Below are 14155 nucleotides of genomic sequence, written 5' to 3'. Positions count from 1 at the left end.
GGGCATCAGTGAACAGCAGTCAGAAGGAGGTGGCAGTTAAGCAAAGCTTCCCGAGTGGTTGCAGTTGGTGTCCTTATTTCTGCGTGCAATAGTTGGCTCCTACAAGTAAGCCCAGTCTGCAGCCAGGCTGAGAGGACGGAGCTCTCTGGAAATGCAGTGGGTGCTGAAGACCACCCCTCAAAAAGCCGAAATTCCATTCAAATGTGGCAAGCGAGCTGTCATGGTACCCGCTGTGCCAGGTTCCTGAGGCTCGGGTCACAGCACCCTCATCCACACCTCCCTGCTCAGCCTGGAGCCCGGCGCTCCGGGGCCTGGTTCAGGTTGGCAGGGCTCAGACGTCTCCCAGGGCCTTGCTCGATGGAAGCCTGGCAGGGGGGAGTCCCTCTGCTATTTGGGAAACGTGTTATATTCGTGCCATGTGCTACCAGGAGCCTTGTGGCAAAGCAAGAGCTGCTGTGGTCTCCTCAGTGCGAGAGAGACCTGGGCAGGCTGGCGGTGAAGGTGCTGAGGGGCTGGAGCATCGCTGCTGTGAGCGGAGGCTGGGAGCTGGGGCTGCTCAGCCTGCAGAAGAGGAGGCTCAGGGGCAGCTCCCCAAGGCCTGCACGTTCCTGCAGGGAGGGGACGAGGGGACGGAGCCAGGCTCTTGTCAGCGGTGCCCAGGGCCAGGCCCAGAGGCGCTGGGCACAACCTGGAGCCCAGGAGGCTCCCCCTGACCCCCAGCAGCACGGCTGTGCTGGGGGGGCCGCAGCCCTGGCACAGGCTGCCCCGAGGCTGTGGGGTCTCCTCCTTGGGGGGCTCCAAACCCGCCTGGACGTGGCCCTGGGCACCCTGCTCGGGGTGGCCCTGCTGGGGCTCAGCCGCCAGCGGGTGAACACCTCCACCCCTCCGCGTCCCCGATGTCAGGATCTCTGGTGTAGGAAAGCTCCAAGCTTTCAATCAGGTTGTTGAAATCACTAACAATTTTTAGCTGAAGACAGGTGATCTTTGCAAAGGGATCGGCACAGAGGTCTCGAGCACTGCCTGGACCCCATAAAAACAAACGGGATCAACCAGCACAAGCAGCAAAGCAGACGGGGAGCATTCAATGAAAGCCAAGGGAAACCCCTGCTACTCACGGCTCTGGCATGGTGGCGTCGTGCTGTTCTCCTGGAAATAAATAAATGCAAGAATAAATAACTAAAAAGGGAATGAAGCTGAAACAGGTGAGCAACTCCCAAAGCAGAGCTCCCCGTGGAGCCACGGGCTTGCAGGAGGGACGGAGCGAGGAGGGACGGAGCCACAGCCACACAATGCAGCCGAGCAGATTCCTTCAGCATCCACATCCCCGTGAAATACTGGGTTTCATATTTTAAATACGCTCTGTAATCCTATGCCCCAGCAGCAGCTGCAAAATGCTGTTCCCCGGCACTGCCTGTAACACTGCCCCTGCTCGCCCAGAGGCCAGCTGCTGCGTAAACTCGAGTGACAGAAAAATCTGGGGGGAAATGCCAATCTTTTGGAAAATGACAATTTTTCTTTCCTCTTTCCATCCAGGAGTAACAAACTGAAGACACGTTTCAGAAAGAAATGGCTTTCCTCAGTGTTTAGTTCTGTTCCTTTGAACTGAAGCAAAGCCGAGATTTTTTGCCTCAACGTTTTGCATCCCCACGAATTTGGGAAGCATTTTAAACCCCAAAGATTACTGCTGGGAAGGAAAAAAAAAAAAAAAAAGACTGTTTCTGGTCTCAAGGAGTAGCTCTGAGGCATGCGTGGGGGCTGTGCTGAGCAAATCCCAGTGTTTCAGGCAGCACTTCACCTCCCAGCCCCGTCCACTTGTCCCTGTCTCCTCCCCGTCCCCCGCTGCCTTGCCAGAACTGTGGCTTGAAGGATTGCAGCTGGCGAGGAAAATGCCATAAAACCCCAGCAGGAGCCCTCTCCCTCGGGACCTGCCAGATCCCTGGACCCACAAGGAATAACCCCAAGAACAGGAGATATATATTTATATATATATATATTTAGCAAAAGCCCCATCCATCAGATGTAAGCCACCAATTTTACTCCTTTTTGGAGGCTTTTGGTGACAAAACGAACATCCCGGAGGACACACAAGGAAGGCGGCTGCTCTTGGCTGGCACGGGTCAGGTCCCAGCTGCTCCCTCCCAATTGTCCCGGGGGGGCAGCGAAGCCTTTGGCTCCCTGGCGCTGGGCAGGGGCTGGCAGAGCCGCTCGGCGTCTCCCTCCTTCCCCGGTGGAGCCAAGCCGCAGTCCCAGGAGCTGGCACCCACACCACACCTCAGCCAAGTGACCTCTACCAAGGTCAAACAAGTTTTAGGGCCAAACATTCTTAATTTGACTTCCCAGAGGGCAGCCAGGGCTCTACCGAGCAGCAAGACATGCCCAGAAAATTTGTGTCAGGGATTTTGGGGCTCCAGCCAGATATGGAGCATCCGAAAAAGACTTTGCTCTCTGATGGGGACAAGTTAATTCTGCACTGTTCACATGCCTCCAGCTGTGAAAAGCTTAAAAAGCTTATAACAACTTTAAATCACAGAAAACCCCTTAATTCCAACACAGCCAACCCTGACATCCCCCCGCAGCACAGGGGCTGGAGGCATGCTGTGCACATCCAGCACGATGCCACGCACGCTGCTCGCACCCCAAATTCACCTCCCTGCACCCACCAGTGACCCTGAGCAGTGAAACAGGGATGAAAGGGCTCGTGCTTCCCAAAATGCTCCCGTTTGCCACTTTTCAGGAAAATTAAACAAACGTCAGCTGCAAAGCAGCTGGGGCAGGTACTTCTCCCCGTGGCGGTCTCACCGCTCCTCTCTCCGGGAGCAGAGGAAACCTTTGGCAGATGCAGGTTTCACCAGGCTCTCTGCCAGAGCCAGGAGCACCCCCCCGTGAAGAAGGGGGAGAAATTCAGCCAAAATTCGCCTGCTGGGGGGAGCTGGTCCGGCCGTGGGGCTACCCCAGCACCCACAGCACGGCCGGGGCCGGGACCCCTCTTACCTCGGTGGCGCCTGGTGTCTGCGGAGCCGCGCACTGCGGGGGCCCGGCGACAGAGGGGGAGTATTAAACCGCAGGCGGCTTGCAAGTGGTCGGTAAAAATAGCACAAATCCCCTCTTGTGCGCACACGTTTGCTGCGAGCCCCGGCGCCCTGTGACGTGCGGCACCCACCTGGGGCACTGCCTCGAAGATGGGGTGACACGTGGCACCGCACGCTCGCGCTGTCGCACCCGTGTTTTATTGCACCCATGACCCCTGCGCAATTTGGAGAATCCCTGGGCTCTCTGTGTACGGATCACCCCGGTAATGCTGGTGCTCACTGCCCGATGCCCTGTGCGCACCCTTGTTTGTGTGCGCACGTGGCTGTGCCAAGCCAGGCTGACCAGGGGTGCAGTGGCAATGCCCGTGCACTTTCCACCGTGTTCCTCTCCCTTCTGAGCTGGAAAAGCCCTGCAAGGAGACAGAAACCACAATCCAAAGCACTGCGGTGCTTTTTCCTTGCAGAAAATCTCCTGGTATACTTTGTTTTTTTTGCAGAAACCCTCTGAAGGGAGATGGGGGCGGATGGCCAGGTGAGCTGATGTGCAGACGCCCGTGCACGGCGGCGCACGCATGCTGTGCAGCGCTGCAAGCACAGAGCGACGTCCCCACGGGAGTGCTGGCCATGGGGCTGTGACTGCAGCGGGGCAGGACAGGGCACACCAGCGAGGGGCAATGGGGAAGAAGAGCAGAGATGGGGTTACATCGCCAGACCGGGTGGCTGCTTGGGACCGAGGACGGGGCAGCCCCCTCTTTGTGGGGCAGGACCAGCCAGACTTGGTCCTCCAGACCCAGCACAGCCTGGCAGGTTGGGATGCTTCGGTGATTTCCAGCCCTTCATCAGCCCTGATGTTTTCCCCATGAAATCACTCAAAATTAGCAAAAAACCTGCCATCTCCCCCCCGCCCCACAAAGCCGGGTGTCCCCGCTGCAGGAGGCTGGGGCCGGCAGCACCTGTTCCCAGGATATTTTTAGGGGCAAGTTTAGGAGCAAACAATTCCCAGCGTGCGGCCCAGCAGGGACAATGCCTGGCATTTTAATCCCGAGGCTATTATGGTCGTGGAGGGACATGCAGCTGCGTGCATGGGGCAGCTCCATGGTGGGGGGACAAAGAGAGAGCCCCGTGTGCCACGGAGCGCAGGGTGCGCGGCTTCCCCGGCTCCTTCCCCCGCCAGGATACCCCGAGGAGCTGTGCTGTGGGGGCGGCAGCCCCCAGGCTGGTGCGAGCTTGGTGGCAGCGATGGGTGACAGCGGCGGTGGCAGCAGCACTCCCATCCTGCCTTCACCTGCTCTGGTCCCAGCACGCAGAGGTCCAGCGCTGGATCTGCCCCCGGCGCTGCAGCCCTTTATAAGGCAAAAAGCCCCGCGGGGCCGTGCCTCCAGCATCTCTCCTCCGCCTGGGATTGTTCTCTGCCGCAGAGGAGCCAAATTTAGCCGGTGACAAAGGCGCTGCATTCCCTGCAGCCCTGCCCTGGGGACCCAAGGGCTCGGTGTCCGCAGCGCGGGCGATGCTTGGGATGCCTTTAGCCGTGGGCTCAGGTTTCCTCCTCTGCTGGGACCCGGGCTGAGGAGGAGGGAAGGGTGGGCGAGGGATGGGGTGGGGGCACCCCACAGCTCGGGGCTTCAGTTTCAAAGCCCTGAACTCCGGCCAGCAGCCGAAGGGCCGGCAGGAGCCCAGGGTCTGCCCATCTCTGCTCCAGCTGCTGTGACGAGGACATTTGGGGTCCTCACCCCGGGTCACGAACAGCCTCGAGACATGGGGCTGCTTTTTGGGGTGGCTCCTGATGCTACGGGCACCCCTCTGAGCTGCTGGTGGGTAGGACGGGGACAGGCTGAAAGCCTGGGGGGGACCAGTCCGAGGCCCCGTTCCTTGCACAGCAACGTCCCCCGGTGTTTGGGACACACCGATTAAAACCGGGGCTGCCACCGAGGGGATGGATGCCAACGGCGAATTCCCAGAGCTGTATGGGGAGATCAAACCCCCCTGGGACCAGCTGCCTCTTATAAAGGGAGCCATCAGCTGCTCTGCCTGTGCTAACGGGCTGACAAAGTGAAGCAAGGAAGTCGGTTTATATATTCTAAAAAACATTCCAGTTTTCAGCCTTAGGCAAAATATTTTGAAAGAGAGAGAGAGAGAGAAGAAGAAGGAAAAAGAAGAAGAAGAAGAAGAAGGAGAAGAAGGAGAAGAAGGAGAAGAAGGAGAAGAAGGAGAAGAAGGAGAAGAAGAAGAAGAAGGAGAAGAAGAAAGAAGGAAAAGGAAAAGGAAAAGAAGAAAAAGAAAAAGAAAAAGAAAAAGAAAAAGAAAAAGAAAAAGAAAAAGAAAAAGAAAAAGAAAAAGAAAAAGAAAAAGAAAAAGAAAAAGAAAAAGAAAAAGAAAAAGAAAAAGAAAAAGAAAAAGAAAAAGAAAAAGAAAAAGAAAAAGAAAAAGAAAAAGAAAAAGAAAAAGAAGACTATTCTCAACAATCCAAAATTTCAAGCCCAGACACTGACACGCTTCTAAAGCTTTTTCAGGGTATTTCCAGGCACTTCCACCCACCTCAGCCACTGGACGCATCTCAGCATCCCCTGTTCCTGCTGCCTGGGGACAGCGGGGGACACGGGCGTGCGTGAGCTCTGCTGCCACCCTCTGCAGCCCCGCCGCCTGCTGCTCGTGTCCCTGCCTGCGGTGCTGGGCGGAGGGACGGACGCTGGTGGCACGTCCACCGCTCGTCACCTCCTCCGCACCCCCGGGACACCCAGGGACGTGATGTTTGGGATGGGGAAACCTGAGCAGCTCCTGGACCCCGCAGCATCCCGAGCTTCATGCCAGGGACAGCAGCGCCCGTCCTGCCCCCGGAGCCACGAGGCCGTGCCGGAGGTGCCGGAGCAGAGCCGCGGGTGCGGTGTCCCCGGCTCTCGGTGCCCCACGAGCAGCTCCGGGCATGGGGCAGCTCCAGCACAGGCTGCTTGGGGCAGGCTCTGGGGTCCAAAAGGAGATTCAGTCACTTAAGGATTGTAGGTAGGGTTGCTCAGCACTGACATCGTTTCAGCAGCACCTGAAGGAAGCCAGATACTTAACCCAAAGCTAAAAAGAATACAGGGAAGACGTTCTGCTTGCTGTGATTGTGATTTCATTGTTGTCATCCATTTCATCTCAGGAAACAGCACCCAGAACCTGCACCGACATCCCTCAGAGCAGCGAGGCAGGGCCAGGGCTCACAGCAGGAGGAGGTACGGCCTCGCCTGCCCCGGAGCGTCGGCACCACCGCGCTGCAAAGCCCTCTGCCAGCCCTCAGCTGCCGTCGGGGGCACCCGGCCAGCCCTGGAGCTCCCCCCGCACCCGCTCCCACCCCCTGGCGCTGCACAAGGGCTGCCAGCTCAGCACCCGTGGGTGCTGGCCCCAGGGAGAACGGGGGCACCTCGGGGGTGGGAGCCATGGAGCTGGCTTTTCAGGCTCCTGCCTTTGAGCTCGGGTGGCTCCAGGCACCTCGCTCCGTCCTGGGGCTCTGCCTGGTGGCCCCCAGCGTCCCGGTGCCACCAGAGCTGTGTGACTCCCACCCCCCCCCCGCCGTGCCTCAGTTTCCCCACCTCCTGCAGTGTGAGGAAAGCTTCCCGTGTGTCCTCGCTCTGCTTTTCGGGCTGGAAGCACCCCAAGAGCTCCCTCGCATCCCCAGCTCCGTGCAAATAGTCAGCTCACCACCTCTGGTCTGGACCCACAACACGCACGCAGCCCCCAGCACCAGGTCACCGGTGGTGGGGACGCACCCAGGGGGCTCCGAACCCCAAGGGGACAGGGCTCAGCTGCACCTTGGGGTGCGCAGGGTGATGGGGAGCTCGGGATGGGGCTGGAAAACCTCGGTCTTCCCCATGGCTGGACCTGAAACGCCGACGTAGCAATTCGCCTTGCTCTTTCTGTCCCTAAATTTCTGAATTTCTGTACCTAAATCACCTAAATTTCTGCCCAGCTCGCAGGTGCCCTGACCGTGCTGCTGCCTCCTGTGTCGGTGTGCAGGGGAGGTGTCCACGGCCGGGGCTGGTGTGTGCACACCCCCATGCTGCCCATTTTCCTCCCAGCTCTTTGCTGGCACTTGGAAAACAAAAGATATTTATTCACAGTGAGTGGGAGAGCAGGAAAGCCAAGACCCAGGAGTTAGGGCCCCCCAGGCTGGTGCAAAGTTTAGAAAACCCCTCGTGCTGGTGCTGCCGCCCCTGGGTGCTGCTCCTTAATGGTTCGGGCTTGGGATGCTCGCAGGGCTTTGCACGAGCCCCACTGAATGCCCCAACCCTGGGAGCTGGGGCTGTATGAGAAGCCAGGACAAAGATCCCTGGAGATGTCTTGCAAGCACCGACACCGACCACTGACAACCCCATTCCCTCCAGAAGTGTGTGGGGATGGGGCCTGGGGGTGCTGGGCTGGCCCATGCAGGGCTCTGTGCCCCACCACCCCCCATGTCCCCACCCACGGTTCTCGGGCCGAGGAGGAGCTGGGACTTTCTGTAGCCCCAGGAGCCAGAACAGCCCCGAGCCTGGGGGGCTTCAAGGTCTGAGCCTCTGCTGCTCAGCACCCTCTGCACCCCCCGTGCTGTGCTCCCCCCGGTACGCTCCTCCCGTGCAGAGCTCAGGCCAAGCGCACGGTTTGGCTCTGGCTGCACCCGCGGTGCCCCCGGCTCATCTCCGCTCACAGGCAGGGGGGATTTAGCAAATGAACCTCCGAGGGCCAGGGAAGAGAAAACAGGTGGAAAACCACCCAGCACCTCATTCCCAGGCTGCTCAGAAAGAGCCCGGAGCACCAGGAGCAGGCACCGGCCGTGCCACCGTCCCTCCCCAAAGCCACCCGGCGCTGGCTTGGCACGGGGCCACGTGGCCGTGGCGCAGCCCGGGGGACATCGCGCCGCGCTGCCGCGTTCCCACGCAGCCGGGCAATCTCCCAGCGGATCTGCAGCGCCTCCGGCCGCGGGGCTGGGGCTCAGGCTCCGGCTTGCGGAGCTCGGCGGCTCCAGGCGCTCCGTCGGCGCTGCTTGTCGGGGCAGAGCTCCAGCGCGAGGTCTCCCTTCCCCGGCTGCCGCCCCTGCCTGCAAAGCCAGGCAGCCGCGCTCCGGGCACCCGCTCGTGAGCCACCTTGGGAACCCCTGGGGACAGCGGGAAGGGGACCCAGGAGGCTGGGGGTGGTGGTTGGGGGCTTGGGAGCCCGGCTGCGGGATGCCGGAGGATTTAGGGGGACGCCTCCAACCCGTGAAGCTCTGTGCAGGGTTTGTGCTCTCCCATGCCCTGCGGGGCCCCACAAAACAAAGCAACAAGAGGGGAAGCAGCAGAAGGGCCTGTTTGGGGATGTGCTCGGTACAAGGAGTCCCCATTGACTTCCCCAGCGTCACCGTCAGCCCCAGGACAACACGAGGCAGGACGGTGTCCAGCAGCACGGCCACGTCACTGCACCGTCCAGGCACAGTGACCAGGGGTCCCTGCCGCAGCAGCTCTCCAGCCCCTTCTCAGCGTGGGGGCTCAGGGGGAGCCGTGTCCCCTTCCACATCCATCTGTCCCAGAGCTCACCGCTGCGCTGCTTCCTTCGGGCTCAGCCTCTCCCATCCCATCCCCTGTCCCGCAGGAGAGGCCTGGGGGTCTCCGCCAGTCCGCCACAGTCCTGGCCACGTTGGCTGAAGGACAGGGGGCCCCCCGGGTGGGGACGTCACCTCCGTCATGTCCAGAGCCCCGGGCAGTGGCCCTGGCTGTGTCCTTTGCCCTGTCGGTCCAAGTGGATGCAGCTCGAGCCCTGCGGCCCAGCTCCTCCGGTGCCTCGCTGTCCTGCTCCAGGAGGGAGAGGCCGGCGCCTGCGCTGTCCTCCCCAGGGCCACCAAGGGCGGTGGCCTCAGTTGCCGGCCGGGATCCCGTTCTCCCCGCCGCCCGCCGAGCCGAGCACCGTCTCCATCCGGCTCCTGGGATGCTGCGGGGCCGCGGGCTGGCCCGGTGGGGCTGCGTCGTACTGCACCACTGCGGAGAGAAGGCGCTCGTCACACGCGCAGCCCACGCTGGGCGGCAGGATCGGGCCCCCAGGGGAGCTGGGGAGCGGGGTCAGCTGCGGTCCCCACCTTCATCCCACGTGCAAGGTGGCAAAGAGCCCGTCCCGTATCTTTTGGGCCAGGCCCCTCTGGTTGGAGGGAGTTTGTTAGGGTGTCCCTCTCTGGGGGTGAAATTCGGGGAGGGGGGGAAGCCTGAGCTGCTCCAGGAGGAGGTAGAGCCCAGCCAGGGATGGGGGCCAGCGCACCCCATGCACCCCCCGAATACGCATGAAATCCCCATACCCATCCACGGGAGCCCCCCGGCCCTGGGGCCACGAGTGCCGTGAGTGCCATGATTCCCAAGGGAGCACCCAGGGACTGGACGTGGACCCTGGGACAGGATCCGTTGGGTCCCCGTGCCCCGAGCGCGGCGGGGCCGGTACCTGCTCTGCAGCTGTGCCGTGCCCGCACGATCTGGATCGCCTGCTGGTTCTTGAAGCGGACGAGGCCCATGGTGATTTCGGCGTTCCAGCCCGGGTCCTCCTGGGCGCAGCGGAAATCGATCTCGTGGCTGTCGTCCATCACCACGGTGAAGTAGATGTGCCGCTCCTTCCACTCCACGCACTCCACCGCCTTCATGCGCGCAAAGCTCAGCTCCTTGCGGCGCGAGCCCTTGGGCTCGAAGAGCTGCAGCCCCTTCTCGGTCAGCAGGCACCGCTTCTTCTTCCAGAGCTGCAGCAGCCCCCCGCTGCGCTTCTCCAGCACCCCCTCCCGCAGCACTTTCTCGGGGGTCATGGCGGCTCCTCGGTGCCGCAGGATCCTCAGCTCCTCCGGCCGAGCATCCCCCGATGGGGATTTCCAGCCCCCCAAGGCGGGCGCCAGGACCCCCACGGCTCGGCGCGGGGCTCGCCGCCCCCGGGAACAGCCCCCAGCCGGCTCTCACAGCGGGGCAGCACCGGGACGCCCCATGCCGGCCGTCCCTATCGCCGGGGCTCTGCCTCCTGCCCCATGCAGCGTGTGGGATCCCCGGCTCCGCGCTCCCCAGGATCTGTCGCTGCACGCCCGGCCGCTCTCCCACTTGCATTCCTTCCCCGCCTCGCCTGGCCCCTCCTGCCGCGCAGGCACCCTTCACGCCCAGGCGAAGCCCGGCCAGGCCCGGCACGGCCCCGCTGCACCCACCCGGACGGCGCTTTTGGGGTGCCCCTGGGCGGGAGCAGCCCCAAGGCCCTCTGTGAACCCCGCAGGGCTGTGGGGGGCAGTGGCAGTGGGGACGGGGGGCTGTGGGTGCAGCACGAGGGGACCGCGGGGCTACGGGGGGGCAGCGGTACCCGCACGTGGGGCCAGTTGGGGCAGGGGCTTGGGGGGCATTCCTGGACAGGAACAGGCTGTGGGGTGAGGTGGCAGCTAGGGCAGGGGCTATGGGGCTGGCACAGGGGGCGATGGGGGCGCGGTGCCACCTGCACATGGGGCTATGGGGTGCGGTGCAGTGCCACCGGGGGCGTGATGCTCTGGCCTTGGGGGAGCTGTGGGGACCCCTGTGAGGCAGCCCAGAAGGGGCACAAAAGCAGAAAATGCCCGATGTCACCACACCGAGGGGGCTCTACAGGGCTACCCTGCAAGGGGGACAGCCCTCGCCACCCACCAGCCACCAGCCCTGCACCCAAGGGTGCCGCCCCAGCCCTCAGCACCAGGCGCCCCGCACATAGCTCCTGCCCCTTCAGCCCTCCCAAGGAGAAGGACTCGATGTCCCCAGCCTGTCCCGCAGCGAGGACCAGCACCCCCAGCCTCGTGTGACCTGCAGGGAGCGGGGCTGGGGCAGCACGGCACAGCCCGGTCCCGCCGGAGTCCTCCCTCCCCGGCGGCAAAACACCGGCGCCTTTCCAGCCCGTCTCGTTCCTGGCCACCGCAGCTCCGTCTGTTCCCGTGCCAGCGCCTGGCGGAAGGGTTGGCCTGGGTGTGCTGCCCCCGGGGACACCTGGGGGCATCGTGCTGGCCGTGGGCTGCTCAGGAGGGTGACGGTCACAGCACCGCGGGTGGCTGGATGAGCCCCTGGAGGTGCTGAGGGTGCAGGTCCCTTCGCCCTGCGAGGGCTGGAAGGGGAAAAAATCCCCGCGGAGCCGTGCCGGGGTCACCATCTGGGGCTGGTGCCTGCCGGGGGCAACGCTGGCAGCCGGCATGGCCAGGGGGCAAGTCTGCAGCCCAGGAGAGGCACCTCATTATCCCTCATTAACAGGGCAGGGCCGTGGCTGCCGCAGCCAAGAACTGGTTCATGCTCCCCGGGGCCAACCTCGCCACGCTGGCACGGCTCCCGCCCGTCCCGGCTTTCGGGACGTCGGGCGGCCCCGGCTCCTCCACGGTCCCCAGCGCCCCCACCGGGGCTGGGCACAGCCGGGGTCACCCCAAGCACCGCTCCTGAGGGGAGCAGAGGTGCCTGGGTCCATCCCCCCGAGGAGCATCTGGGGCTGTTTTCCCTCGCGCTGGCAAAGCTCAGCTCCAGGGATGCTGCGTCCTGGGAATTTGGGGAGAAGTTTGGGGACCGCGGCTCCCAGCTCACAGCAGCCACTGCAGGCTCCTTCCTCGGCACCTGGGGAGAGCCGAGGGCTGCCAGACCCCCAGCTCTGCTGCTCACGGCCTCGCCACCACGGCGAGATCATTTTCCCACAGCCATGGAGGCAAAGGAGCTTCGGCCAAGGCTTTCTCCACGCCTCTGTCCCTGGGTGTCCGGTCCCAGACTCAGAGAAGGGCCGGGGTCTCGTTCTGCTGCAGCTCCTGTCCCCCCTGAGGGCACTCATCTCCTTGGAGGCACTTTTAGGTTCCCCCCTCCCCATCCCCAGGGGCTGGCAGCCCCCAGGCCAGCCGCAGGGAGGGACGGATGCTGCTGGGTGCAGCGCGGCTCCGCTGCCTCCGCAGGCAGTTGGACAATGCTTGGGTGCAGATGTCCAGACGTGTCCGTCCGTCTGTCCGGCGCCGTGCCCGTGCACGGGGAGCAGTAACCAGCAGAGGGTAGCAGACGGTCGCAGCCGCCCCGCTGCAGATGGGGCAGGGCCATGCCCAGAGAGCCCCCCGGATCCCAGCCGTTCTCCAGGGTCTTGCCCCACCACCTCCTCCACCCCAGCCCAGAGCAGCCCCAGCGGCGTCCGTCCTGCCCTGCCCAGGCTGGCACCCCCTGCTAACATCGAGGATTTCGGTCCCGACCTCACCCTAAGCCACTTCAGGACAACGCAACCACCGATAACGATCCCTCGGGGCAAGGTCCCCATCCCAGGACGCTGCCCAGGCTCTCAGCTGGGATATCTGGGGCTGGAAGCCGAGCACAGACCCACCCACGGTGGGCTGCAGCATCCCCGAGGGCTTGGGCGCTGGGGAGCATCCCTGGGAGGGAACGAGAGCGCGCAGCGGGCTGCGAGCGAGCAGCCTGGGGGCAGCTCTGCCAAAAATGCCCAGCGGAGACGAACCCCAACCTCCCCCTGGGCTGTGTTAGCACGAGCAGAGCCAGCGGGCTGGGGAGCAGTCAGTCCTCTGCACGGGGCCACATCCAGATGCTGAGCCCGGCTCTGAGCCCCTCGGTACACGAAGGGACCGAAGGTGGCCGAAGGACTGCGTTTGTTCAGCCTGGGGATGGCTCGGTGAGACCAAACTTCAGTTTTCCACTGCTTGGAGGAGAAAAACAGAGAAAAGAGATGCAGAAGTGCACAGCAAAAGGACGAGAGACAACAGAGACGTGTGCCACAAGGGGGACTGATGCACACGAGGAACAGAACGCTGTGATGGGAGCTGCACTGCTGGCACCTCCTCCGTCTTTGGAGGGTTCCCGACTTGACCGGACACCAGCAGCTCTGCTCAGCCCGGCCTTCGGAGCTGGCCCTGCAGGGCAGGCGGCTGGGCTGGAGACCTCCACAGGCTCCTTCCACCCTCCGCCTTTCAGAGATCCCCAAAAACCCAAACCCAACAGTTTTCCCCATCTTTGCCCAGGTCTCCGGAAGCCAACGGCCTCAGCGGAGCCCATCACACTCGCAGCACGTCGGCACCCCCCTGCTCTCTGACATCTCCTCTACAGCTACGAGGAAACAAGCCCGAAGAAAGGCTTGCTCCGCCTTTATCGACTAAACAGCATCGCTTGGACGCGCGCCCAGCACGGTGCATGCAGCTGCAGCGCCGCAGCACGGCACCCACCCCACGCTCACGGGGAGCGCAGGCGGCTTCCTCCCCCCGTGCCCCCTCTCCAAGGCGGCCAAGTTTCGGTCTCTGCACCGCGGGTGGTGCCCGAGCCCGCTGCTCTCCCTGCTGCTCCCCACCCGTGCACCGCGTGCCTCCTGCCACCGCCTCGGCCAAGCCCCAGCGAGGCAGATCCAGCCCAACCCGGCCAGGAGAAGCCTGGGGGACAGGCTGCGTGATGGGACGACGGTGGGGAGGATTTCGGGAAATGCAGAAAGGGCTTGCTGCCCACCTCAGCTTCCCAAACATCAAATGAAAATCAAGGGTGGGATGAATGGGAGAAAGTGCTTAACTTGATAAAGGTGCCCGAGTCCTACCCAAGGGATTTCTGACTCTCTCCTGCTTCTCAAAACACCGCCCATCCCATTTGCCCAACCATGTTTACAATCATTGTGCTTCGAAAAGCAACAAAACTCCCTGTGGAGCTCACAAGAGATAAACTCTAAGCTGCGGCGAGGCTGATCCAGTGGGTATCTCACACAGGTCAAAGGAGAGAAGCACAGAGAGAAGGTGAAGTGTTTAGCTGAAAACAAATTAAACCTGGGAAGCTGCCAAACTGGTGGATCACGATCCAGGGTGCTGCAAAGAAAAGAAAACCTCAGGAGTAGGTGAAAAGTTCTTAATTATTCAGCACTGCTGGGCACGCCTGTTTGGAGGAGCGCCACGTAACAGCCCGGACAGGGGCGTTGATTCGGTGCGCACGCGTGGCGGCACCACCGCGCACCCAAGTTCTGCCGTGGGCCTGCTGGAAGCTGGCAGCACTTTGGAAATGGCCACGCAGGGAGGGAGCAGAGGGAGAGCCCGGCCAGCAGAGCCCAGCTGGGCCACGTCGAGTTCCAGCGAGCTGCTCCCCCGCTCCTGCTTTAACTGCAAGCCCTGATCACCAACATTTCCCGTCCTCCCGCTCCATCCTGGTCAGTTGGGGGGGGAATAACCTCTC

The 14155-nt window shown here is 62.7% G+C and overlaps 1 protein-coding gene across 1 annotated transcript; it reads right to left on the bottom strand.

The window, feature by feature from the left end:
* Nucleotides 1-8309: 8309 nt before the first annotated feature.
* On the bottom strand, nucleotides 8310-14026 carry PHLDA3 (pleckstrin homology like domain family A member 3). Its single transcript, XM_013196593.3, has 2 exons — nucleotides 9444-14026; nucleotides 8310-8992 (listed from the first exon to the last, which is right to left on the bottom strand). Exons 1-2 carry the CDS (start codon nucleotides 9793-9795, stop codon nucleotides 8871-8873), a joined length of 474 nt encoding a protein of 157 aa, XP_013052047.2. The 5' UTR covers nucleotides 9796-14026; the 3' UTR covers nucleotides 8310-8870.
* Nucleotides 14027-14155: the final 129 nt, after the last annotated feature.

The sequence above is a fragment of the Anser cygnoides genome, chromosome 25 (assembly GCF_040182565.1).
Source record: "Anser cygnoides isolate HZ-2024a breed goose chromosome 25, Taihu_goose_T2T_genome, whole genome shotgun sequence".
Taxonomy (NCBI): domain Eukaryota; kingdom Metazoa; phylum Chordata; class Aves; order Anseriformes; family Anatidae; genus Anser; species Anser cygnoides.
Note: the sequence above shows the minus strand (reverse complement) of the source record. Positions and strands in the feature narration are given on the sequence as shown.